Source organism: Salarias fasciatus, chromosome 1 (genome assembly GCF_902148845.1).
Source record: "Salarias fasciatus chromosome 1, fSalaFa1.1, whole genome shotgun sequence".
NCBI classification, from domain to species: Eukaryota; Metazoa; Chordata; class Actinopteri; order Blenniiformes; family Blenniidae; genus Salarias; species Salarias fasciatus.
Genome location: NC_043745.1, coordinates 17,465,698 through 17,488,842, shown reverse-complemented (window position 1 = coordinate 17,488,842; position 23,145 = coordinate 17,465,698). Strand labels below are relative to the sequence as shown.

General features: G+C 41.1%; 2 protein-coding genes across 4 annotated transcripts; both read left to right on the top strand.

Annotated features, from left to right (window-relative positions):
- Positions 1 to 49: 49 nt before the first annotated feature.
- On the top strand, positions 50 to 4,824 carry tfb2m (transcription factor B2, mitochondrial). 2 transcript variants are annotated; one of them, XM_030098730.1, is made up of 10 exons: positions 50 to 192; positions 749 to 1,108; positions 1,793 to 1,982; positions 2,106 to 2,197; positions 2,369 to 2,522; positions 2,744 to 2,892; positions 3,300 to 3,389; positions 3,568 to 3,627; positions 3,707 to 3,855; positions 3,990 to 4,823. In XM_030098730.1, exons 2-10 carry the CDS (start codon positions 821 to 823, stop codon positions 4,177 to 4,179), a joined length of 1,362 nt encoding a protein of 453 aa, XP_029954590.1. In that variant the 5' UTR covers positions 50 to 192; positions 749 to 820; the 3' UTR covers positions 4,180 to 4,823. The 2 variants fall into 2 exon arrangements, with proteins under 2 accessions (XP_029954590.1, XP_029954597.1); XM_030098737.1 differs by lacking the exon at positions 50 to 192 and having other exon boundaries at positions 3,990 to 4,824.
- A 991-nt stretch (positions 4,825 to 5,815) lies between these two features.
- cnsta (consortin, connexin sorting protein a) lies at positions 5,816 to 22,355 on the top strand. Of its 2 annotated transcripts, none has more exons than XM_030093318.1 (13): positions 5,816 to 5,881; positions 8,527 to 8,618; positions 8,852 to 9,250; positions 11,617 to 12,164; positions 13,757 to 13,787; positions 14,652 to 14,738; positions 15,761 to 15,842; positions 16,527 to 16,548; positions 16,753 to 16,819; positions 17,746 to 18,293; positions 18,749 to 18,937; positions 19,738 to 19,891; positions 19,989 to 22,355. In XM_030093318.1, exons 2-13 carry the CDS (start codon positions 8,606 to 8,608, stop codon positions 20,195 to 20,197), a joined length of 2,349 nt encoding a protein of 782 aa, XP_029949178.1. In that variant the 5' UTR covers positions 5,816 to 5,881; positions 8,527 to 8,605; the 3' UTR covers positions 20,198 to 22,355. The 2 variants fall into 2 exon arrangements, with proteins under 2 accessions (XP_029949178.1, XP_029949188.1); XM_030093328.1 differs by having other exon boundaries at positions 5,818 to 5,881; positions 8,527 to 8,615.
- The last annotated feature ends 790 nt before the right edge of the window (positions 22,356 to 23,145 follow it).

The following is a 23,145-nucleotide window of genomic DNA, read 5'->3' as shown; positions in this document are numbered from 1 at the left end:
AACATTGTGATTGGCCCTCGTTGGTCGTCTGTCTATGACGACATCAGTGTGCGGCAGAGTGGTGAAAACATGGTGCGGAGGGTAAGCAGGATGCTCAATGTCACCGACCCTTAGAGGCCATCGCACAAGCTTCAGGAAGCGGGAATACACCCATGTCTTCCCATTCGGAATCCTTACATATTCTGCTTTGAGGTATGTATGCTGTTTTCTGGAATACAGTCGTGTTGAACGTATTAGTTTTGCGGGGCATTAGCACACGGTTAGCTGGTCGGCTAACTATTCGGATGCTATCCTGCGATCCTGCAGCCACGCTCGTTTGAAATCCTGCAACCCCCGTACGCCTGTTAAACATGTTTAATCCGAAAGTCTGTGAGCTTTCACGCTAAAGTATGCAGTGAAATTATTGAGATAAAGTAATGTAACTTTGATGTCACCTCCCACCTACCCACGTGCTGATAGAACGGGCTGTTCTTACTACATTTGCATGTGAGGAGATCGTACCAACTTTAGTCACCACACATATTTTCCCTCAATCAGACGTGAGTAATACATCATACTCGCTTCAGTCTAAATTCTCCACGTGGCACATTTTATCAGAAGACCGAGGCGCCACTAGGGATAATGTGCAAACACAAGTTTGTTTACAAATTTGATGCATTTGTAAATCATTAAATTGGTGATCGATCGTCTCTGTTATTGTAGTGAATCTTATTCAATGTTTTTCTTCTTTTTCGTGTTTCCTTCAGAGTTTGACCTCTCAAGGAGAGCCCAGTCTCCCTCCCCTCTCCTCATCCTGTGCTACTACATCTACTGGTTCACCATGTCGACTCAGATTTGCAGAGCAATGGAGCTCCTTCTTCGCTCTGGTTGCTGTCAGACGATCAGAAGCCCATCTTGTTTGCATAAGGCAGCGCTGGCCCCCGTCTGTCCCTCTGGGCTCTGTGTTCCAGGGGTTACAGTTTTTCACAGAAGGGCTTACAGCCTGGACTCCCTCTCTATGGGTCCTGGTCGGCCCTCACTGGGTCCAAACACCCAGCAGCCTCGAACAGAGCGGACTTCCCCCTCTTCTGCATTCACTCACAGAAACCTGTCTGCTGTAGCTGTACAGGTATCAAGCTTTTGTTCATTTAAATTCTAATCTTCACCTGCAGCAGGTCTCAAGCCTTGTTTTTTACTTTGAGCCTCTCTAGTTTGCCTATCAGAGAGGTTGCCAACCCCCGTCTTATTTCATACTTTCCCAAACAGAGAAAAGTCAAATACTAGGGAACACTATCAAAATAAAAGTGATTGGCAGTTTTATAAAGTCTGCCTTGCATTAGAGAGGATTTTATGGTTTGCTTTTAGGCTTTGTCTGCTTTCAGTTTCTCAAAACTGTATTGATCCCAGACACTATATTGGTAACAGCACTACTACAGTATAGAAGCTGCAGGAGTTTTTGCTTTTACGCTGTCATTGTATAAGAATATTTATTGACACCTTTTTGCAGCTCCTCCTAGCTCATTACTATTACTGTCAGGCTGGCTGGGAAATTGCATTGATTTATTACTATAGTTGTGTCTTGGACATAATGAAATTCCATGACTTATCCAGCATGTCCCTTCATTGTGAAGCAGTTCAGCCAAGTTGAAATTTGTGTTTTCATTTTGCTCTCTGTTCCCTGTTGGCAGACCAATGTAGGCAAATTAATAGCTACCATTTTATGTAATGGTTAAATCACAGATATATGTAGAAAGTTTGACAGTGGTTTTGAATGTGTTACAAACTCTTTTGACTCATTATTTTCTTTCTATAGGGTCAGTGTCGTCCTCTGTGTCGATTTGATTTCCTGGATCTTGGTGAGATCGAAGAAAATATACGTCGTGCTCAGTCCTGCAAAAGAATGAGACACTTCATAGTGTCTCCCGGCTTGGCTGATCTGGTAACACAGCATCTCGGGCCTGATCTACATGATGCCAAAACTGTTATCTTTGACTGTAACCCAGGTATGTATTTATTCATTGGCATGTTTTCTATCCAACCCTGCATTGCGTGATCAAAACAAATAGGTTTTGGGCTGAAGTTTATAACAGAAAACATGGATATTTGGTTGCATTTGTCCTTTTCAGGCCCTGGAGTGTTGACCAGAACATTGCTGAATGCTGGAGCTCAGAGAGTTGTGGCTCTTGAAGGTGATAGAGCCTTCCTACATGATCTACAGGTAATCAAAATATCTCCAAGCATGAGATGAGTTTTTTTTTTTTTTTTACCCAACCAAGAAGTTGTCAGTCTCTTAGTCTTACTTGTAAAGTGGTCATAAGTTATGTTACCAACTAGAACATGGCCTTTTGTTGCGACTGTACTGATACATGATTTTTGTTTCCTGCTGCAGGAGCTGGAAGGTCTCCTTGATGGTCAACTAGAAGTTGTGCACTGCAACTATTTTAAATTAGATCCCATTGGCAGTGGTAACCTGAAACCTCCGGTCATGTTCAGTGACAAATTGTTCACTGACCTTGGAATATCTGAAGCAAGTTGGACTGATGGTGAGAAAAAAAAACTGTAGCATGCATACATGAGAACAAAGCATGCATACATGAGAAATTTCCATTACAATATAAATATAAACACAACATCAGATTCAAAAACATTACCCTCATGCACACATGCACTCTAAGGATTGTTTTGCTTTTTGGTTGAATCTCTGCCTACGGATGCCTACTTTAATGTGTGTTTTAATTATGTCTGTCTGTTTTCATCTTTGTAGACGTTCCTGTGAAAGTGGTTGGAATCCTACCCCAGCGTAATGAGCGTGGCATGCTGCTGAAGATGGTTTATGCTTTGTTTGAGCGTTTGTCTGTCTACAGATATGGAAGAGTAGAGCTCAACCTCTTCATCAGCGAGAAGGAGTACCTGGTAAATTAACCCCTTATTAATGTCAATGTTTGCGAATAAAGATAGACTCCTAGGGTGCGCTGCATGTTTTAGATTTTCGCTGCACCTGAATGTAATGATGAAATCATCATTGGGCATATAAAAACTCCGATAAGGAGCCCGTCATTGCAAGTAATGCAACTGGGAGAAACCTAAAACATGCAGGATATTGGCCCAACAGGACCAGGATTGGAAACTGCTGCATTTAGCAAACACAATCTGACTTTATTTGTTGCAGCTGTTCATATCCAATCCATCCAGTGTGGTTATCTGCTCTGAGTTGCTGTGCTCATTCTTAAACGCTCAGCCACAGACTTATTTTTGTCAGCTCATGCATTTCTAATCTTGCTGAAATAATAAAATGCTAAACACAGTTATTGCTTTTTCAGAAACTGACGGCCCGACCTGGCGACATGATGCACTATCGAGCGTTCAGTGTCCTCTGGCAGATGGCCTGTGAAATTAAACTCCTGCATAAGGTACAGTATGGAGACGGGAGCATGCTGCAGTGTTAAAACAATGAAGGCTGATATTTTAGGCAGCCTTTTACAGAAAATAAAATAAATTAAAAATAAAATAAAAATAAATTTACAAATAAATAAAATGATTAGACAGTGAAATATTTTACAATCAGTCTCCTATTTGACTTTTATGCAGGAGCCCTGGGAATCATTTGTGGCTTCTTCAAGACAGAGTGCGCCTGGCTCCAAGGGCAGGGTAAGGAAAAGAGCTGCTTTAAAAACATTCAATCCAATATGAACACTCGATTCTTAGTTTTATTTTGGTTTCTCCTCAGCTTCCGAATGACCACCTGTGCCTGGTACGCCTTCGTCCACGAGCTGATCTGTTCTCTGCAGGCCTCACTCCCTCCAACGCTTCAACTCTGCTGATGATGGTGAAACAGTGTTTGGCAAAGAGGAAGGTCAAGCTCATCGATAGGCTGAAGTACGTAGTGTGCACATTGTAAAGACGCTATCAAACAGGTCATATTAAAGACATAGCATGCTCAGTAATGTAATTGTAATTTTCTGATCATTTTTCTCTCATTCATTTCACATCTCCTGTGTTTTTCTTTTTAGCCTTTGGTCTCCTGATAGTGGGAGTAAGCTGTTGTCACAGATGGGCTTGGCGGAGGACATACTGACGGGTCACGTATATCCGGAGGAGTATCTACAGCTCTTCCAACTGATGGACAAGAGCCAGGAGTTCACACAGAGCTGGCTTTATGAGGAGATCCTGGAGAATACACAGAGGGAGGGTTGGGGATAAAAGGTCAAATGTATAGATTTACTGAACTCTGCTTCACAATGTGCACATAAACAAATGTATCATACACTTATGCTGTAAGATATTAAATTATTTAACATGCAATGAAACAATGACAAATTAATATGAACCATGGTCTGTGTATTATAAATGAAATTATAATAAATCATTTTGTTAAAGTAATTTGTAAGTTTGTCACAACTTTTTGACCTTTGAGTTTGTTGTAGGCCTATTTTTTGTTAACTGGAGTTTGCATCACTTACTGACAAACAGTTGGGCAATGCAATATTTTGTTGATGTGGTTTGAAGAAAAAAAAAAAGGTCATGTCATTCAGTCAAACTGATTCCACCAACGGGTCGGGTCATCGGTCCAGAGGACTTCAGAGTGGCACTAAATGTCTGCAGAGCAAGTACATGGAGAAGATAAGGAAACACAAAGTGTTCCTTGAGACATACAATTTCTATCAACTTTATAGTGAATTGTGTGCCTTTTTGTAATTTTTTTTTCCCACTTTGACAACTTATCACTTGTGATCATTGTATGTAGGTTAGGGTTGAAGGTGCTGTATCTCTTTGTGGTCACTCCATGCACTCCTGCACTTGACTCTTAAAAATCCTTTTCATTTTCTTCAGTGCCAAGCAGCCAAGAGCACGGCCTACACGATCTAGCTTTTCATCTGGAGAATCTCAATAAAAATTGGTATGAAGTTAACTTATTCCAGTCTCAGCAGAGCCTTTCCCTGTGACGTTTTCATGTTTTCCCATGCACAAGTAGATTTTCCTGTTATTCAGTCCCCCCCATTCAGTCAGTCCACAAAACGTGATTACACAGACAGAATTTCCCATAGATGTCAATGTCAGCGTGTTTGTCTGCCTCTGTTTGGTGGATTGGTGCTGGCCCAAGTTCATTCTCTCATTTCACCCACAGTTAGCTGGGATTGACTCGAGTGCCTAGCCACACTGAAAATATGTCAACAAACTCATTTTTTTTTACGCTGTCTGCCACAACAATACATTAGAAACACCCTAATGGGACACTGAGTTCTCACTGTGTGGTGGCTAGAATTGGGACTTAGAGAGTCAGACAGCATTTAGTCCATAAATCATCAATATAAACAAGAACACAAAAAACTAATAACATAGAGAAAGGTGAAATTATGAGGTAGTAGTAATAGAATTAATTTAATCAAATAGTAGTTATGTTAGCCCTAGACATGACATCTGAAATAAAACTTTGAATTGCGCCCATAAAGTCATATTTTGTGGCTTCAAACCAATAATTGGTATAAAAACCAATTTAAGGTCATCTATTGTGCCAGGAGGGTACACAGAATTCACCGAACAATTGAAATGGCATTTGCATAAGACAAATACAGAAAAGTGTGTAAAAAAATTAATTTTGTAAAAAGTATTCACTCTGGATTTTTTTCTGTTTTGGCATTGCGAATGAGAACTTTAATGGTCATTTAGTGCCTTCTGTATCGTCTTTCTGTGCCTCACGTACTACCTATGAAGAGACACTAGATGGCGCCAGAGGTCATTGCTGCAGCCACAGACCCTTCTCGGCCAGGCCGGTGACAGCGGCGCAGCAGCGACCCCTGGCGGTCTGCGGGTTAAACACTCAACAACATCTCCAGCCATCGATACATAGGTGACGGACGGATGCCCCAGTCTTTACCGCTCAACGATCCATTTCCAGCCGGAGGTACAGTTTGACTCTTTCTGTCCTTCTTTAATTACAGTTCGATTTAAAGGTTGCTGCTTAGTGGCTCAACCCAAGACGGATATTTTAGAGGTTATAGGCGGTTTGGTGGCCAGATGTGTTTACTGTACTCAGCGTGTGTTAGCTATGTTAGCCTCATAGCAACATACACGAAACCGTAACCGACTAGTTACCTAGGCTTTAGGTATCCACATTCAACTAGTTAGCAGTCGTGTTTGGTGTTTAGCTCTGTAGTTTGTCGTGAGAGTTGGTAAAGAACGATCGTTTACTTCTGTAAGGATAACGTTAAATCAACACCATTGAGGCACAGCGATTGTGATCGGCCCAATTTAGCTTAATAATGCAAATTTACCTGGACTAAAATCCGGCTCGGGTCATATAAATGATCAAACTGAGCAGGCAAGGTTAACCAAGTCGGTGTTAGCACGGGGTGCATACAGTCAGTGTACTCATGTTGTGCTGTCACTACATGTGTTTTCTGTCAGTCAGTCGCCAGACAGTGTTTTGACTTACTAGTTAACATTAGGTCATGTTAACAAATCTGGTAAATACAAACTCTTATGTTTTTGATCAGGCAGCACCTGTGCCTGCCTCACTGCATGCAGTTTACAGAAGTTACATCATGTCATTTCCTAATTCTTTAGATATATGGCTTCTGGATGTGAAGTAGCTCATAGGCTGCTCCTTATGTATCTGCTTGTGTCACTTTATGTGGGTTGTTTTTTTTTGTACACTGGCCTGTTTCAGTTTGCCTCCTCCAGCGGAACAGGGTCTGTTTGTTCTTCCACCTTTGAGTTAGGCTGAAATCCTTTCTCCTTTTGTCCATTCTCACATCTTCTATTATTCATGGTCCCCTGTGGAGCAGGGCACACACAAAAAAGGAGAGGATGGATGGTCACTGGTTGCTGTGGCACAAGCTGTACAGTCGCATTCCATGGTCTGGGACTGTTTATCTTCATGATATATTAAATAGTAATTGCACAAAAAGACTCCTTTTGTATAGTATTGTCCCATTTTTAAACAAATCAAACATATGCCCTCAGTGTTTAGGAAAAATATATGAAACAATAATTCAAAGTTATGCATTAGGGTTTTCTTTGTAATGATTCAATGTTCTTTCAGGGCATTACAGGGTTACAGGATGAACAATTAGCTGAAGGAAACCGGGGCGGCCTTATTCCTGTGAGATAGGCTGTCATTAGCCTGAATGAGTGTTTGGACTCAGGATTTTATCATCATGTGAGATCCAATACCTGCAAATTTTTGAAGACTTGTTTTGTACGTTAAATGACTGTTGTGTAGACGGCACCATTGTACTGGAAAAATATTGATCTTTGTAAAGACTTATTATTTTGACTTTGTTTGTTATCAGTAGTGTCTAAAGATTGTTTGAGAGGAACTTGCATGTGATTCCTGAAGCATTGGCTGTTCTCGTCTTTGTTACATGTAGATACATGAGTGACATAAAGGAGTAAAACCATTGAAAGTGCTGTTGTGCAACTCTGGTTTGCAGCATATGATTTTCCAAATCCAGTGAACCAGCGCTGATTGTTCTGCAGTGAATTTTATCTCTGGGAAGCTAGTATTGCTCACTCTGTCAGAAAAATGTCATTGATCAATATATATACTTTGCTGTGTTATTGCTTTTGCATTATACTGTAAATGTGATTGATTTCATGATGCTTGTCTTTTGAATATTAATAGATGTGATAAATATGGAAAATGCATCTTTCATACTCATTGTTCTCAGTGGGGTTTGTTTGTCTGTTCGTCTGTTTAGCAACATAACTCAAAAAGTTATGGATGGATTATGTTGAAATTTTCAGGAAAACTCCTAAATGGTGCCAGGGGCAAGTGGTTAGATTTTGGGAGTGAAAAGGAATGTGGGGGTGGGTGGGTAGGGGGTGGGGTGGGGGGTGAGGAGGGTGCTGTTTGGCAGAGGTCTGTGCTCTCCAAGTGTTTTCCTAGTATTGTAAATGTTACTGCTGCTGCTCTTCCCAGATCATAAATACTAAAACAATAAAGTAATATAATCTTTGATAACTTCTAAAAGCTGTAATATCTTTTAGATATTTATCTTGTCCTTCATTTAACATCTCAGACTCAGACTTTTAAATCTTAATCCTCTCCAACTCAAACCTTCAATAATGACTTTTAAAGCACGTCTTCACTTGTTTACAACAAGAAATTTTAACGGCTGCTCATACACATCTGCTCACCCTACCCTTTGCAGTGAGGTGTTTTCGGTTAGGTTTGGCAAGTTTAGGACTTGTACAGAGGCTTTAGTGTCTTTTAGTGAAACTCTGTGTCATCCAGGTTCAGGTCTATGTCTCAGATCTGGTCTTAATCCCTCAGTTATTTAATCACTGCATTCATGACCGCATTGGCTTTGTGTTTTTGCAGATGTTCAGTTGCTGTTGATACACATGCTGCATCCTATACAAGAAAGTTTTTTTATTATCTCTGTTACCTCGAGGGTTTGTTTGACAGGTTGGGAATGATGCTAAACTCGTTTTTCTTACCCTTTCCTTTGACACTCTCACTCCAGACTGAGCTGCCTCGATGTTTGTCATACTCTCGTCTTTCATACCAGCCTGTTCTCTGTCCTGTTCTCCTTATCTCTGCAGGAGGCTGCTGAAGAGGGCTCCACTAACCAGCCGCACCGACCCTCGAGCTGAAAGTTCAGCGGTGATAGAGGGGCGCCCAATGGATCATGGTGGTAAATTCAAACATTTTCCCAAGTCAAATACCGTGGTGTTTTTTTTTTTTTTTTTTTCCTCTGCATGTGAGACGTTGTCTCAAGTTTCAGCTGAGAGTTTAATCTGTAAATATTGCGTCAACGACTGACCTTCATAGAATGACCTTTATACTTTGCATTAGTTATTTGATGTACTAACTTTGATAATTCTATTATACTTTCAATTCTTGATTGATTTTGTCTTTCACCTTCAGGCCAGCTTGAAACGGGGGCCAGAGAGATGTCACAGGGTCGCGTTGCTCCGGATGAACTTTGTGATAACTCGCCCGCCCCTGAAACTCCCGCCGCCCAAACTCGAAACCTGAACGAAGCGAACGCTCTCGCACAGACGCTCTCTCCTTTGCAATATGAAGAGGGAGAAAGGTGTGGCCTGATCCAAAAATCCAGCCTCAACAACAATGGCAAGGAGGAGGAGGAGGAGGAGGAGGTCAAACAGTTAGACAAGACAGACAAAGGACAAAGCAGAGATGAAGATGAGGAGGAAGACACTGACGAAGTGATGAAAGAGGAGGACGAATCAGAAGAGTCGGGTTCTCTGATTCGATGCCATTCTCCAGACACTCCCATGACCGACTCCTCATATTCAGAAACTGGTAAGAGGCGCATTCACTCGACTGGCGAAAGAAACTTGTTTCACTGCTTTAACAGTCAAGAAAATTTATTTTTACCTGATTTTTCCACTTACTTTTTGGTTTAATAATTGTTTTTTGACTCTGTGTAAATGGGGGAAAACTCGTTTCTAAAATGTTGAGATCTTCAAATTCAAACCGCACTCGGAGTTGATAGTTTTTCACATGTTTGAGTTGATCCACAATAATGGTGGAGTAATTCGGAGTGTTTGTGCTGCTCTCTTGTTTGAATTTAGCAGCATTAAGCATACACATTCACTCCATCATAATCTGGGTCACATACAGAGACACTGTAGCACCAATTTATGTATATATATTGTTGTGAATCGATTTCCTTTTTTTTTTTACTAATTAGTTTTAACTCATCGCATCATTTTTGAACTTGAAATCAACACACAAAATCACCCATTTTATGCACAAAAATGGCTTTATCTGAATCTTATAGCTTCACTAGAGCAGTCTCACAACAGAAAACACTCATAAATGTGGAATTTGAACCATCCAACATTTTTAAAGTTGAGACGCTCAAAGGAAGGTCAATCCCATTTTCTGTTTTGGTGTTGAAACCACAGTAGTTTTTTTTTTTTTTTTTTTTTTTCCCAAGCTCAAATGAAGAATCTAATCCTCATAATTCACCTGTACTGCACAGGGATGAAGAAAATAATGTCTCCATGAAAGTAAAATTAGTTTTCCTAACCCTAATTGCAATTTAAAAAAGTTTATCACTGTCAGCCCTCCATTAATTTATTGCAATTAATGTGATTAAATTTGACAGCACAAATATATATATGTATGTGTGTGCGTGTGTGTGTGTGTGTGTATATATATGTATATATATATATATATATATATATATATATATATATATATATATATATATATATATATATATATATATATATATATATATATATATGTGTGTGTGTGTGTGTGTGTATATCAACAATAAAAAGCAGATATTGAGGTCCAGGTGGTGCACGGTAAATAAAACAAAACACACTCATAATTGAAGAGTAATGACAACAAAAAAGCAAAATGAAGAGTTAAAAGAGCTCAGTTTATTTACAGAAAATCTTCAAGACAGTATTTGCCAGCCTCACATGCAGATACCAGGTTCGATAGTTAATGTATAAGTTGACTGTTTGGAAAGTAGACCGCTCAAACGACACTTGGACTTTCTGTTTAAAATAATTTTCCAATGATGTAACTTTCCCCAAACAACCGTTTCATTCCAAAATGTGCCATCGCCTCAAGGGCCACGGTCTGGCTCGGTCACCACTGCGATGCTGTTAGTGCATTTTGAATGGTCAGCATGTTGGAGGTCATTCTGGTGAGGGTAATGCTGTTATTTTTGATCACATGCCTGAAACTCCAGAAAGACAGAGAAGAGGAGGCTCGGTCGGGTGAAGTGTAGCTGCGTTGAGTAGAATATTTATTCGATAAAGGGAAGGAAAATGTAACTAGAAAAGAAAACCAAAGAAACTAAAAACTCATAGTGACAACATTATTGGACTATAAGTCCAGGTGTAATGCCAGTGCACGGCTTATGTTTGTTTTAAATACGAGATTGCTTTGGGTTTGCGATGTATGCTGTAATCTCTGGATTTATAAAACCACACAATCTGTCGCATTGTGGTTTCAAAACAAAAATAAAACCAGACTAGAGCTTAATGATTAACTTTTGAATTCAAGTCAAATAGGAGCTCCATTTAAAATGTTGGCTTGGCACCGTTCAAATATTTACATTTAGGATGTGTAATCAGTTCAAAGGCTGGACAGTGATCATACATTGACGTCACAGGCAGGGAAATACTGTATATTATCATCTTGTAAAACATGTAATTATTGTGTGTGTGTGATGCGTGCTCCCATCTCTCACTTGTGGATGAGAAAGGTTTTGCTTGAGGACGTCCATCGTCTGCCTCTTCATCAGCTCAGTCACTGGGCGTTAAAGCCGATCCCAGCTGTACGAGAGGAAGTCAGAGTACACACACACTCGCATCGCAGGGCAAATACAGTAAAACGAACTAACAGCACTGCCACACAGATGAGCAATGGAAAATCAATAATTAAACTCCCTTACATATCTTTGAGTTGCAGCCCAGGATACCCAGAGAACCCCTGCCACCAAGTCAGAAGTGTTTGTGACCAATGCCGTTCATTACTGGATAGAATAGAATAGAAATGCTTGTTGATCCCAGAGTGGAATTCTTTTAAAAAGTAATAATGTGGAAAGCGTGGTTTGTACATACTTCGTACATCTGTGTATTCATCATGCCTACGCCTTTGCACATATATTAATTTCATTCTGTCTTTGTTAATCTCCTCAGGCAGCCTTTTGGAGACTTCCTGTGCTTGCAGCCCTGGAACCAGCCCAGAGCCCACATCCCCCGTGACTCCAGTGGTCTCCCCAGTGGAGCACAGCCAGCGTGATGCTGAAGCGCACACCTCCAGCACGAGACCAGGTGCCTCTCCCACAGAGCCCGGTCCCTGCACACGGGGGCCTGCCGTCACCACGGGGCCTGCAGAGTCTGCTTCTCAAACTGGAACATTGGCGTCTTGTGTCCCAGAGGCCACTGACAGGAAAGCAAAAACAACAGACTCCACAACCACACAGCTTACCTCATCCGCAGAGCCTTGCAGTCAAGGGTCTGCCAGTTCTTATGCAGGACCTGTGGCCTCGGCAGCAGAAGAGCCCACCTCCACCACCGGAGCTCCTCCTGTCACGACAGGACCTGCATCCTCAAATTGGGAAAATACTTGCCCCTCAGTTTCCCCCTGCACCACAGAGCCCCTGTCAAGCCCGGCTCTGCTGGAGTCTCTGGAGCAGCTGACCCAGAGAGGAGACGACTCCCACCTCCCACAGCACCTCCACCAGGTAATCTGTCAGGAATTCATTTCAACACATGCTCTTATTTTAGTGGTTACCTGGATTTTGTCTTTTTTCTTCTCTAACAGTTTCTCTCACACTAGTTATTAGAGCCCAGTTGCCCCCTCAACCTTATAATCAGAACAGCTCACTGTCCCTTCAGGCATGGGTGTTTTCAGCATCTGCACACACACACACACACACACACACACACACACACACACACACACACACACACACACACACACACACACACACACACACACACACACACACCAGTCGTTTTGTGCTCGATGTTCTCCCACATCCAGACCTGCATGACTGAACACGTCAGTTTTGGGGTGTGTGAATACTTGTGTCACGTTGATTTATCAAGCACACCTGACTGATGCTGACTCGCAGGCAAACAGGTGAGAATGAGTGAAGACGGCAGCTCCTCACAACGGTCCTGCTTTAAAACTGCACTGATGTGATCAGATAGAAGCTGTTTGACTCCTCACGAGTTAAAGATAAGTGCTTGGCGTTGACAGTATACGGACGAAAAGCATTAGAGTTTTTTTTAAATCTTTGTTTGTATTCAGCTTTGTTGACTTCAGGAAATATTTGTGACACTTTCTGACCGTGACTGTGCACTTACTGTATCTATTTATAGCTGAACTAAAGACAGGAGAGGAAGAACAATGTGTGTGATCAAGAAAAAGTGACTTTACTGAAGTCTGGTGAGGCGGCAGTCTGCAGCAAAGAGACAGACGCACCATGTCTCAAATGTCTTACCAAGAAAATGTGTCTCCAGCTTTAATTTCAATGGTCAGAAATGAGAAACAGATTAGGAACTAATGCATCAATTTCAGGTTTCATGATGGTGAGATATTTTGGAAAGAAAATAACTGAAAAAAAAAATAGTTAGACAGTCATTTTAGCGCATGTGAGAATTTCTCTGCTATAAATGATGTGTGAGCAAAAAAAGTTTGCGACTTTGCACCTGCACCACGTTGGCACAGTTCCCCAGAAAGGTCAGTCAGTCGTCACCACTCTTCATCTGATTAGAAATGCGAGAACCTTACCCTCCACTTTCCTCCTCCCCTCTCTCTCTCTCGCCCGCCCCCTCCCTCTCTCTCTCACACACTCCTCTCTTGTTCTGCGATCAGCTGAACAACGTGAAAGCGACACTTGCTGAAAAGAGGTAGAGTGTCCACCGCGGTCTCTCGTCTTCCCTCCCCGTGGTCTTTCTTTTCACTCTCGCTGTCCTTTCCCCCGTGTCCGTCCTGAATGCTCCTGATGGAGCAGTTTGCGGCCTGCGTCGTGTCCGTGGATCAGATTGTGTTTTTCCTCCGTCTGGTTAATGGTTACAGGAGCTGCTGAAGCAGCAGTACAGTTACTCACTGTCAGCTTTGTGCAGTCGGGTGTTCCGTACCTCTTCTTTTGAAGTTTTGCATATGGACAGACCTCGTGTCGTGTTGAGGAACTGCCACGCATGAGGATTAGTCTCGGTTTGATTTTAAACCCCTCCAGAGGAAGTTTCCCTGATCCCCTCTGTGACAGCTGAAGAGGCAAACGCACTCGTGCATTTTCCAAGTTGTAATCACTCTTTTTCTCCGCAGATCGCTGAGGCCTTTGTCCACCACCAAGACTGTATCCTTGCTCCTGTTTTTATTTTAACTTATTTTGCCAAGCTTGTTCTTCCTCCGAGGCTCACTAAAAGAAAAGAAGAGGAAAGAGTTGTACCTGGATTAAAACTTCAGTCTGCTTTGACGGCAAGCTGCAGGTATCGCCACAACAGTTCAGTCTTATCAGGACAGATCATGGGATCGGCAGAGTTTGAATTAACAGCAGGGAGTCAACATATCCCTGCTGTGCTGAACTTTATTTTGAATATAAAATGTTTTTTTCTGTAAATATGATTTTGCAGAATGCATTAAACCATTTTCACAAAGAAATAATTCTGTACAGATCATAGCAATGCAAACATTCCTGGCATACCTATAGAAATTCACTTAAATATGTGAACTTCAGAAAGATAAAACGTATGTGGTGAAGCATTAGAAATGCCTGACGATGAAGAGAAGACAGTGAAAGAATCAGAAGGTTGATAAAAGAAAAACAGAGCGAGCGAGAGTAAGTGAAACAGTTAAATGAAAGGAAAACTTCAGCTCTGTGATGCATATACAGAGTGTTGGACAGAGAAGGAGAATGCATTGAGCCATGTCAAAGAGGGATTGTGTTTTTGCTGCTCATATCCATAAACATGAGTCTCCATCCTGGAGTGCTTCTCCCCCTCTATCTCCACTGGCCTTGTGCTCTGTCCTCTTCCCTGACTTCCTCCCTTTCTTCTCAAATTCCATTTTTCTCAGCTTTTACTCTTGTCAGCTATAGTTGTTAGTGAATGGAAACTCAGAGCTTTGTTTAGTTTTTCTTTTTAGCTTCAGAACATTTCTGTATGTGTTCTTGTGCAGTGTGTGTTTTTTACTTGAGTATTTCTTAACCTGTGACATCCAGACCAGCGGGCATTATGGTGCATCCAGCTAGAGAAACTCTATCACCAGAGAGTTCTGGACAACCTGAAGGCTCTTCAGGAGCAGTGGGGTAAGGCACGGCACAGAAAAACACAACAAGTCAGTGTTGTTGTCGGTGCATGTTAAATGTACGTAAAGGAGTAAACATTTATCAACAGTGGTTTTAACAATGCAATGCATCAGAAAATTAAACAACTAGAATATACACTATTGTTCAAAGTGTACGTACGCAGGTTCAGTAGTCTTTAATATGTTAATCACTGCCAAAGAGCATAACTTTCCAGCATAACATGACTCCAGATTGTCACAGCAGAAGCCGAACCTAACACAGTGTTCACATCCGTCACATGTCTCTTGTTGTAGATTAACTTTTAATTGTGGAAGTTTCCCTGAGTGTTAACGTCCTTATTTCTCCCAAACTTAATTGTTTTTTAAGGTTATTTATAGTGACAAAATAAATTGTGTTCCTCAGAGCTGAGATACGCTCCTTGTGTAAGAAATCGAGATTTGTTAAAATGATGGTGAAGTATTCTGACTGCTTTAAACTTCCCATGATAATATGCTTATATGATTTGTCCTTTTACTTTGGCCAAACAGCTCTGGACCTAATTATTACTTTATTTTAAAATTTTGAAAACAAAAAAAAAAAATTGGTGATTGTGATCATTTGCATGGAGCACATGAACTGTAGTAGAACTGTATTAGAGTGTTTTGAAACCTTCTGTGTGTCAGATATACTACAAATATATAAGTCACATGTTTGAATATTGTATAACCTAAAATATTAATTTAAGTAAAACATTTTCAGCCATAAATTATAAAATATGCCTCATTATGGTTAGCGATTTTTTTGCCCGTTGATTTTCATAACTGCAAAATTTCCAACATCTTCTGGTTATCAGACATTTATATTTCCAGCTAGTTTAACGTGAGTATTGTAGGATTTTATTGAGACTGGAGCAGTTTTATTTACCAAATAATAACAGTTAATCTTTAGGTTTACGGGTCTGCCAGGAGTTGTTTCCTAGAGGTGAGCTTTCCCACAGATGAAGTATGCTTTTAAAACTTATCTCTGTTTTGTATCTTTTTCAGAGAGTCGGTGTGAAAAGACATCCTTTGGCTTGGAAACCAAACAACTGGATTCTCTCAAACACATTTGCCAGACACACACACGGTCAGTCTGTATTTTTGAGAGCAAGTACGTACATGTGCATGAACTCTGATGATACATCATGCTTATTTCTTTTGCCTTGTTGCGCTTATTGAGAGTTATATTTTTAGCTTTTCTGAAAGATGGAAGGTTGTTTTGAGACATTCTATGTGATTTATAATGTCCTCCAGAGTAGATCTGTCATTACTGGCCTGGAGTCACGTCTCAAGCTCAGTATTCATTTCCTTCTGCAAAGATTCTGGCACAGGCTGATAAGGAGTCCTCCACCTGCCTGTCTCCCACTGTAGGACACCGTGCACACCTGCACATTCTGTAACATTCCACTCAGCTGACACACACACACACACACACACACACACACACACACACACACACACACACACACACACACACACACACACATGTGCAGCGGTTTGTAGAACTTTTAGCATGTGTACTTTGTGTGTGGAGCAGTGATGGTGGGAGCATATGGACCCTGCCTGCTGTGGCTGCATTTTCAGACATTTGAGCCTTCACACTGCTAAGGTTTCACTTTGCTCAACACACACACACACACACACACACACACACACACACACACACACACAGAGGCTAATATTAGATTGGTGAGTAGAAAAGAGTCAGTCATCTTTTGCTTCTTCATTTGCTGAAACTGTTAAAACTCCTGTTCCTTCCTTCTTTTTTTAGACCGAGGACAGAAGATGCTGAGGTAATGTATTTCTAATTTGTGTGTGTAAATGTCAGAAAAACAATGTGCTTAATGTGTGATAAAGCAGACTCACTGTGGTCTGTATTTAAGTGACTTACTCTCATATTTGTATTTTTTGGTTTAAAGTATTTATTGAATTTGGAACTTTGCTTATTCTGTGCGACAGTGTTGATGTATTGTAATACTTTATTTATGTGTGCACAGTGTACATCTTGGGACCTTTTGAGAGATACGTTTGAAGAAGGTAGTGCAGTGCCTTCATGTTCCTCAGGTGAGTGAATCAAAGCTGTTTGGTTATAAAATAGTGTAAATATTCTTTGTAAGTCACCATGCTCAGGAACAGAAATAAACTACCCTGTTACTGTCGGCCTTTATTGACAGTCATGAGAAGAATTCAGAGCAAAGTTTAAGATTATTCCATGATTGTCTGCAAGTTTGAACTTTTGCTGAAATAATATTTCAGCACACGCCAGACACACACATCCACTACTTTGTCAAGCATTACTTTTGGAATCCTCCTATTCACATAGTGCAATCCCAACCCCCCCTTATATATAAATGCTACCATCGAGACAGCAGGTCATATGTTCATGCAAGCAGAAGCACTGTCATTATGCATTTTATGGATGGTTAACCAAGACAACATTACCTGATAATTGAAATATTAGAATACATTTTTTGCATACTTGTAGAAATGGCTAATATAGTTGAGTTATAGAGGCATGAGCAGTAAACGGATTGTGCATATAATTTTTTCCTGCTGTCAGAAATATGAAGAACTGTGAGGATAAGGAATAGTTGGCAGATAAAAGAAAAGCTGTTCCAGTCCAAATTGTTTGTAGCGTAACTCCTCCATCCTCACTGAAGGTTCTGAAGGATTTTCAGTCTCATTTAAAAGTAGAATATGATACTCTTCCATCGACCATATACATTAAACTGTTTTCATGTTTCTGATTCTTCTTATTGTAGTTTTCTTCCTTTACTCTCCTGTGGTGGTCTGCAGTTTGTCTTGATACTTTTATTATTTTAGGTATTAAATACAGAAGACTGAAGAGACTCCAGTCACATTTTGTAAATAGAAAAGCAGTCAAAAAGCCTGATTAGTGCAGAATGTGAACCTGACAAAATGTTTTCTCCTTTCTCCTGAGCAATCTGTCCTTTATGTCCTGCTTTATAATGTTTAATGTCTCTGTCCAGCCAATCAGATGGAAGGAGTGATGAAGCAGAGAGTGGAAGATGCATCTTGTCCAGTCACGCCCTCCGCTGATTTTCCGGAAAATCTAAATGCTCTAGAAACTGAGAGGAACGACCCAGACGGTGTTGATGAGTCTCCACAGGCCAACAAGCAGCCCACCGACCAGGAGGGAGACGAGGCAGAAGGAGGGGTGGGACACACTACTGCAGTCGTAGGAAATGGGCTGCACCCCCGTACAACTGGAGAAATGGATCAGTCCGTGCCTGCAGAGCAGCAGGGACAAGATTTAGATCCGGCACAAGAAAAGGAGGTAAAGTCGGAGGAAGAGAGGGACGTGGAGGAGGCAGAAGAGGCTTTGGAGATGGAAGATGAGGGCGAGGAGGAAGGGGAAGAGGAGAACCAGGAGGACGGAGAGTGTTTAGTTGTGCAGGAAGCTTTACCGGTGGAGACTTTGGGCAGTAGTACAGCGGTCAGAGTCCAACCACTGCACCAGGATACCTTAACTCAGGAGAATCTATACAAGGAGACCCAGCTCTGCCAAGAGACACAGGTAGATATCCTACTTTATCACGCTATGTAAGATGCTGTGTGTTTAGCTTGAAGGATGTTTTTTATAGAATATGTTTCAAAAACAGGCCCAAGCAAATTAACATAATTTGTGGGTTGTCTGCTGCAATTATCTTCTAAAAGCTGTTTTCTCTTACACTGTCACTCAGTACACAGCCATATATTTGTTTTTCTCTCCAGTTTAGGTTAGCATTATGCCTTTCGCTCAGTCTCGATTTTTTTTTAACCTTTTTTTTAACTCTGGCTTCTCGAAACACAAAATGTTTTTTAAATTTCATTTGATTACATTTGATTGTGTTTTTAATGAAAGAAAAACAGCCAAAAATACCAACAGCAGTCTTAGCTTGAGAGGTGTTTACAACAGTCCAGCAGAGTGAAAGAAAAGGATTGATATGGTATTGATAAGCAGCTGATAACTACATTACATCATCACTGTAGGAAAGCAGTAAACCCGGCCTGGTCCAGGAAGTGCATCTCCCTCAGGAGGCTGATATGAAGCAGCAGGAACCAGAGGCAGAGGAGAAGGAGGACGAAGAGGAATATGAGGATTATGAAGAAGACCAAGCTCGCATCATCAGAGAAGCTCCCACGCTGGACGAAATGGCCAAGCTCATCACTGTAGAGGAGGTGTGCACGTCATCTGACTCTTCACGAACATTTTTTTAAATAAATAGGGCTAATTTTGCTTTTCCCACATATATTGAATAGAAATCACCTCAAAAGAGCTTCACTTGTTCTTTGTAACTTCACTTGGCAGTTAGATGTCATTGTCCTTTTGGTATCTGCTGATGTGGTGCGTCTGACAGACAGCAGGTCGCCATGCCGAATCAACTCTAATGGGATTATCCAACCATTACTGTTATAGCCGCTATGGATCCGTAGATGTGAAAGCTACTTTCGTATTCACTCTTCAATTTTAAAAGAACACAGTATGGAGCAACCAGAGACGTACTGCTTTGGAGATGTTGAGGGAATTTGTTTTCACCGCTTGGTTTGGTTCTCTGTGATTCAGATCAACAATGTAAGCCGTTTGACTCACGGTGTTTTTGAATTTTAATGATGTGATCATTTGTACAAATATTACTGAATGTGATAGTTCACCAAAATCTCATTAATTACTAATCTGTCCTGTAATTATTAATACATATAACCATTTGTACTTCATAGCTCAATAGGTATGGGGTGACAGTTTGTTAAAGGGGGCATAGATCCAGAGTTTCCTGGTGCTGACAGTGTGCCACCTGCTGGACAGAGCCACCAAGGGTTCGCTCTGTAAAGGATCATTTGTTCTATATTCTCTGCCTGCAAAATTCCATCTTAGTTTGATGAAGAAGTGATTCAAATGAAACCTATTTATGGAAAAAAAGACTTCTAATTAGACTTATGTGTGTTGAATGGTGTAAAGTGCTTTTTGTATTCCTCCACAGGTATCTCCTGCCTCTGGCCTGACCTCCATATTGAAGAAGCGAAGCATTTGTACAGAGAACTTAAGCATATCTGCCAGGTCAGAATCCCGACCCGAAAAACCCACTGCCAAGAGACGCGTCCGCTTCAAAGTTCCCGACGAAGGCTACGAGCACGGTATGGTTGTGTTTTCAGTCCTCTGTGACGACACTCATCTGAAGCCAGTCCCGTGTTCCCTGCCTCTATCTGACCCCCTCTGTGTTTCTCTTCCTAGACGTTGGCAGTGGAGACTCCTGTCTGCTTCTTGTCCTCCTCTGTCTGGTTACCGTAGTGATCAGCGTCGGCGGCACTGCCCTTTACTGCGCGTTGGGCAACGCTCAGTCCTCCGTCTGTCAGGACTTCTCCAAAAATGCAGACTTTTACTTTGACCAGATACAACGCGGGATCGCTCAAGTCCAGCACTGGTTTGCTCTGGGATCGTAGCAGAAAACAGTTTGTCGTCAATATAAAACCTCTGGCATCGTCTGTGCAGATATCTTTACTTCCTACTTCTTCCTGGGACATTATTTTCTTAGGTAGTGGTGCCAGGCAGTGGCGAAAGTCCCCACTGCAGCGTGGAGTATTCTTAACTGAGCATCTACAGTTTATCACACACAGCTGGCCTTTTTCAAGCCTATTTTTGATTCTCTGCAAATGAAACTGCAAGATTCACTGGGAGACCCGGCATCACATTACAGTACTTCTTTTGAAGGGAAACTGGCACAAAGCGACGAGACTGTAAAATGAACCGAAGACAAAGGACTGTCCTGCCGCTTTCTCAGAAATGTCCACAATCAATAGGTCACAGATCTTCACGGGTCAGAGGTACGGGCTTGTGAGAGCTGTGATTCGGAGAATTCAGTCGTTAGTTTGAGAAATGAACCATGACTTCACACAGGACAACAGAATTTAAAAAAAAGAAAAGAAAAGCAGCAGCATCAACAACAGCAGCTGCTACTGTGAGGCATAAAAACTAAAAAACAAAAGAAAAAATCAAATTCATGTAAAGTTTTTAACTCTGAAACACATGAATGCTCTCACCATACACGATGCACAAATGAGCAGAGATCCTGTGGGAATGTTTTACAAACTGCTGCAACCACGATGTTGTCTTCTCACTGTTTTTTTTTTTTTTTAATTAATTTTGTCTTTTTAATGCAAGTGGAAATTGAAAAAAAATGAACAAATCATTGATTCTCAACTTTGAATGAAATCATCATGTCTTAATTCTTTTGATTGAATGTTTGGACTATATATTGTAAAGCATCAGTCTGTGTGAATTGGGCTATGTTCCTTGGGGTATGTTCCTCATGAATAGTGCTGAAAAGGTCCTTTCTGCTATCATCTTAACTCAGCTGCTAATGGAAAACATGAGTATCAGAACTGTTCTATAGAGAAAAACATTTTGACCTGTATTTGATATCTGTGATTTGAGCTGAAGTGTTTGCAGTGAGCGGTTACAGGAGAACTTTTTATCATTTGTGATACGGTCTTTAGTTCCTCTTTCTGTACGATTAGCAGCATTGGGTTTACATTGAGGTGCTTGGCCGGGGAGACTAAGGGCCCTGTTTTACACCCAGGAAATCACCAGTGTCTTTTCCAGTTTTAAAGCCCGGGTGGTTCAAATGGCAAATATGTTGGCATTTTAAAAGAGCAGAATTATTATATGCCTCTATAAAACGGTACAGTGATTTCATTTACTTAACAAGTGACTCCCATCATGTCGGATAGAAAAAACCTCACCTCAGACAGGTGAACTTCACAGCAGGTGTCTTTGCTCCTGATCTCTGCCAGTCGTAACTTTACTTGTGTGTGTTAGTGGATCTGTTTCACTTCCAGGTGATCTGTCACCCTGTGCGGGTTGTATCCTGCCTCTCTCCCATTGACAGCTGGGAGTGGCTCTTAAATTTCATAAAACCTGTAAAGTAAATGGAGTTGTTTCCTGAAGGCATTGTCAGTACTGTCATCTTAAAAGCAATGCACCAAAGTGCCAGCATCCCTGCCCCTAAAGGGAACGCTATAGATGGCATTCTGATTGGTTCATTTGATCTCACGGTTATGAATATGACTATATTTAATTTGAGCTCAGCTGTATGTTGCACAGGGATTATCCATGGTTTGGGAAGCATAATTGGACTAGGATACACACACGTTGTTAAATCAGAGCCCTGACTGTACTAGCTCCCGATTGTTTCCCCCCCCTTCTCTTTTTCTTTCTGTCAGAGCCAGCTCTAGCCCTGTGTAGCATATGCAACATGCACAGTTACACAATGCATCTCTGTATATACCGTCAAAAAAATGCTGAACATGTTGCACAAATGACTGGTACATTTTATTTTCAAGATATTGCAATATTTCTACAGACATTGTGTTGCTGCTCATAGACAGGCTTGATAAATTCGCCACTAACAGATTATTCAAATCCAACCCTGTACCCTCCACTGGAACAGGAGAGGCTATGGATAAGCTGCTGTGGCTCTGTAAGGAATATTTTAATCATAAGATATTGGAAACAATATTGACGTTGTGTGTATATAATCACTACAGGCCCTAATGTGGATGGGATCATTTGAAGCACTTGCTGCCTGTGTGTTTGCTGTTTTTTATAGATTCTGGGCATCATCCTCTCTCTGCGATGGTCAGTGTTTTCTATTTGATCTTTCCAAATCAATTTTTATCAGCTGGGAAAGGTTTTGGTCTTCCGTATTATTCTACTTTGTAACATTTGCCAGTTTCTCATTCAGCGATGTGTCTGCATCTGTTAAAGGTTGAGTTTTGGTTGGATGGAGGAGGAGGAGGACTTTCTTTCAAGGGACTGATGATTATGGAAAAATGTTGACAAAACAATGAAACCTATGAACTCAGTTCTTCCTCTCGCTTTAAAAGCTACTTTTATTTTAACAACTTAACCTGGCTTTTATTTCACATTTGTGCTTTTTTTCCTGCTACTTCAACACTCTGTAATGTTTGATGTCCCGGTCATGGTTTTCCCTTCATTTGCTGTTGTAGTGGAGCCATGAGAGTGTCTCAGGAAATCCACATATCTCACAAAAAACTCTTGAATTGGAAGCAAAAGACTCCAGAACACACAAACCTTGTTTAAAGAGGGACTCTTGGAGTGTCCTTCCTCACCTATGCATCATTAATGGGGTAAGATAAACTGTTGTGTTTTTGTCTTGTTGCATCATTCACAGAAACCCAATCATGTTTGAGATGTGAGGATTTCCCGGGATGTGAGGAGTTGGACATTCATTGGTGTTTATTTGCACATGCCATCCGGCTGGATCAGATGGCAATCACTCAGAGAATCTCTTATTTAATCTTTTAGATATTTTAATTATTTATAATGCTCGGGATGTTAAGTGTAAACTGCTTGATTTCTTCACTCGATT

Coding starts and splice junctions, on each gene's coding strand:
- cnsta (XM_030093318.1), top strand. Junction 15,843..16,526: donor ATTTGCCAGACACACACACG/GTCAGTCTGTAT, acceptor TTCTTTTTTTAG/ACCGAGGACAGAAGATGCTG. Junction 18,294..18,748: donor AGCTCTGCCAAGAGACACAG/GTAGATATCCTA, acceptor TCATCACTGTAG/GAAAGCAGTAAACCCGGCCT.
- tfb2m (XM_030098737.1), top strand. CDS start 821: ATGTCGACTCAGATTTGCAGAGCAATGGAGCTCCTTCTTCGCTCTGGT. Junction 1,983..2,105: donor TATCTTTGACTGTAACCCAG/GTATGTATTTAT, acceptor TGTCCTTTTCAG/GCCCTGGAGTGTTGACCAGA. Junction 2,523..2,743: donor TGAAGCAAGTTGGACTGATG/GTGAGAAAAAAA, acceptor TCATCTTTGTAG/ACGTTCCTGTGAAAGTGGTT.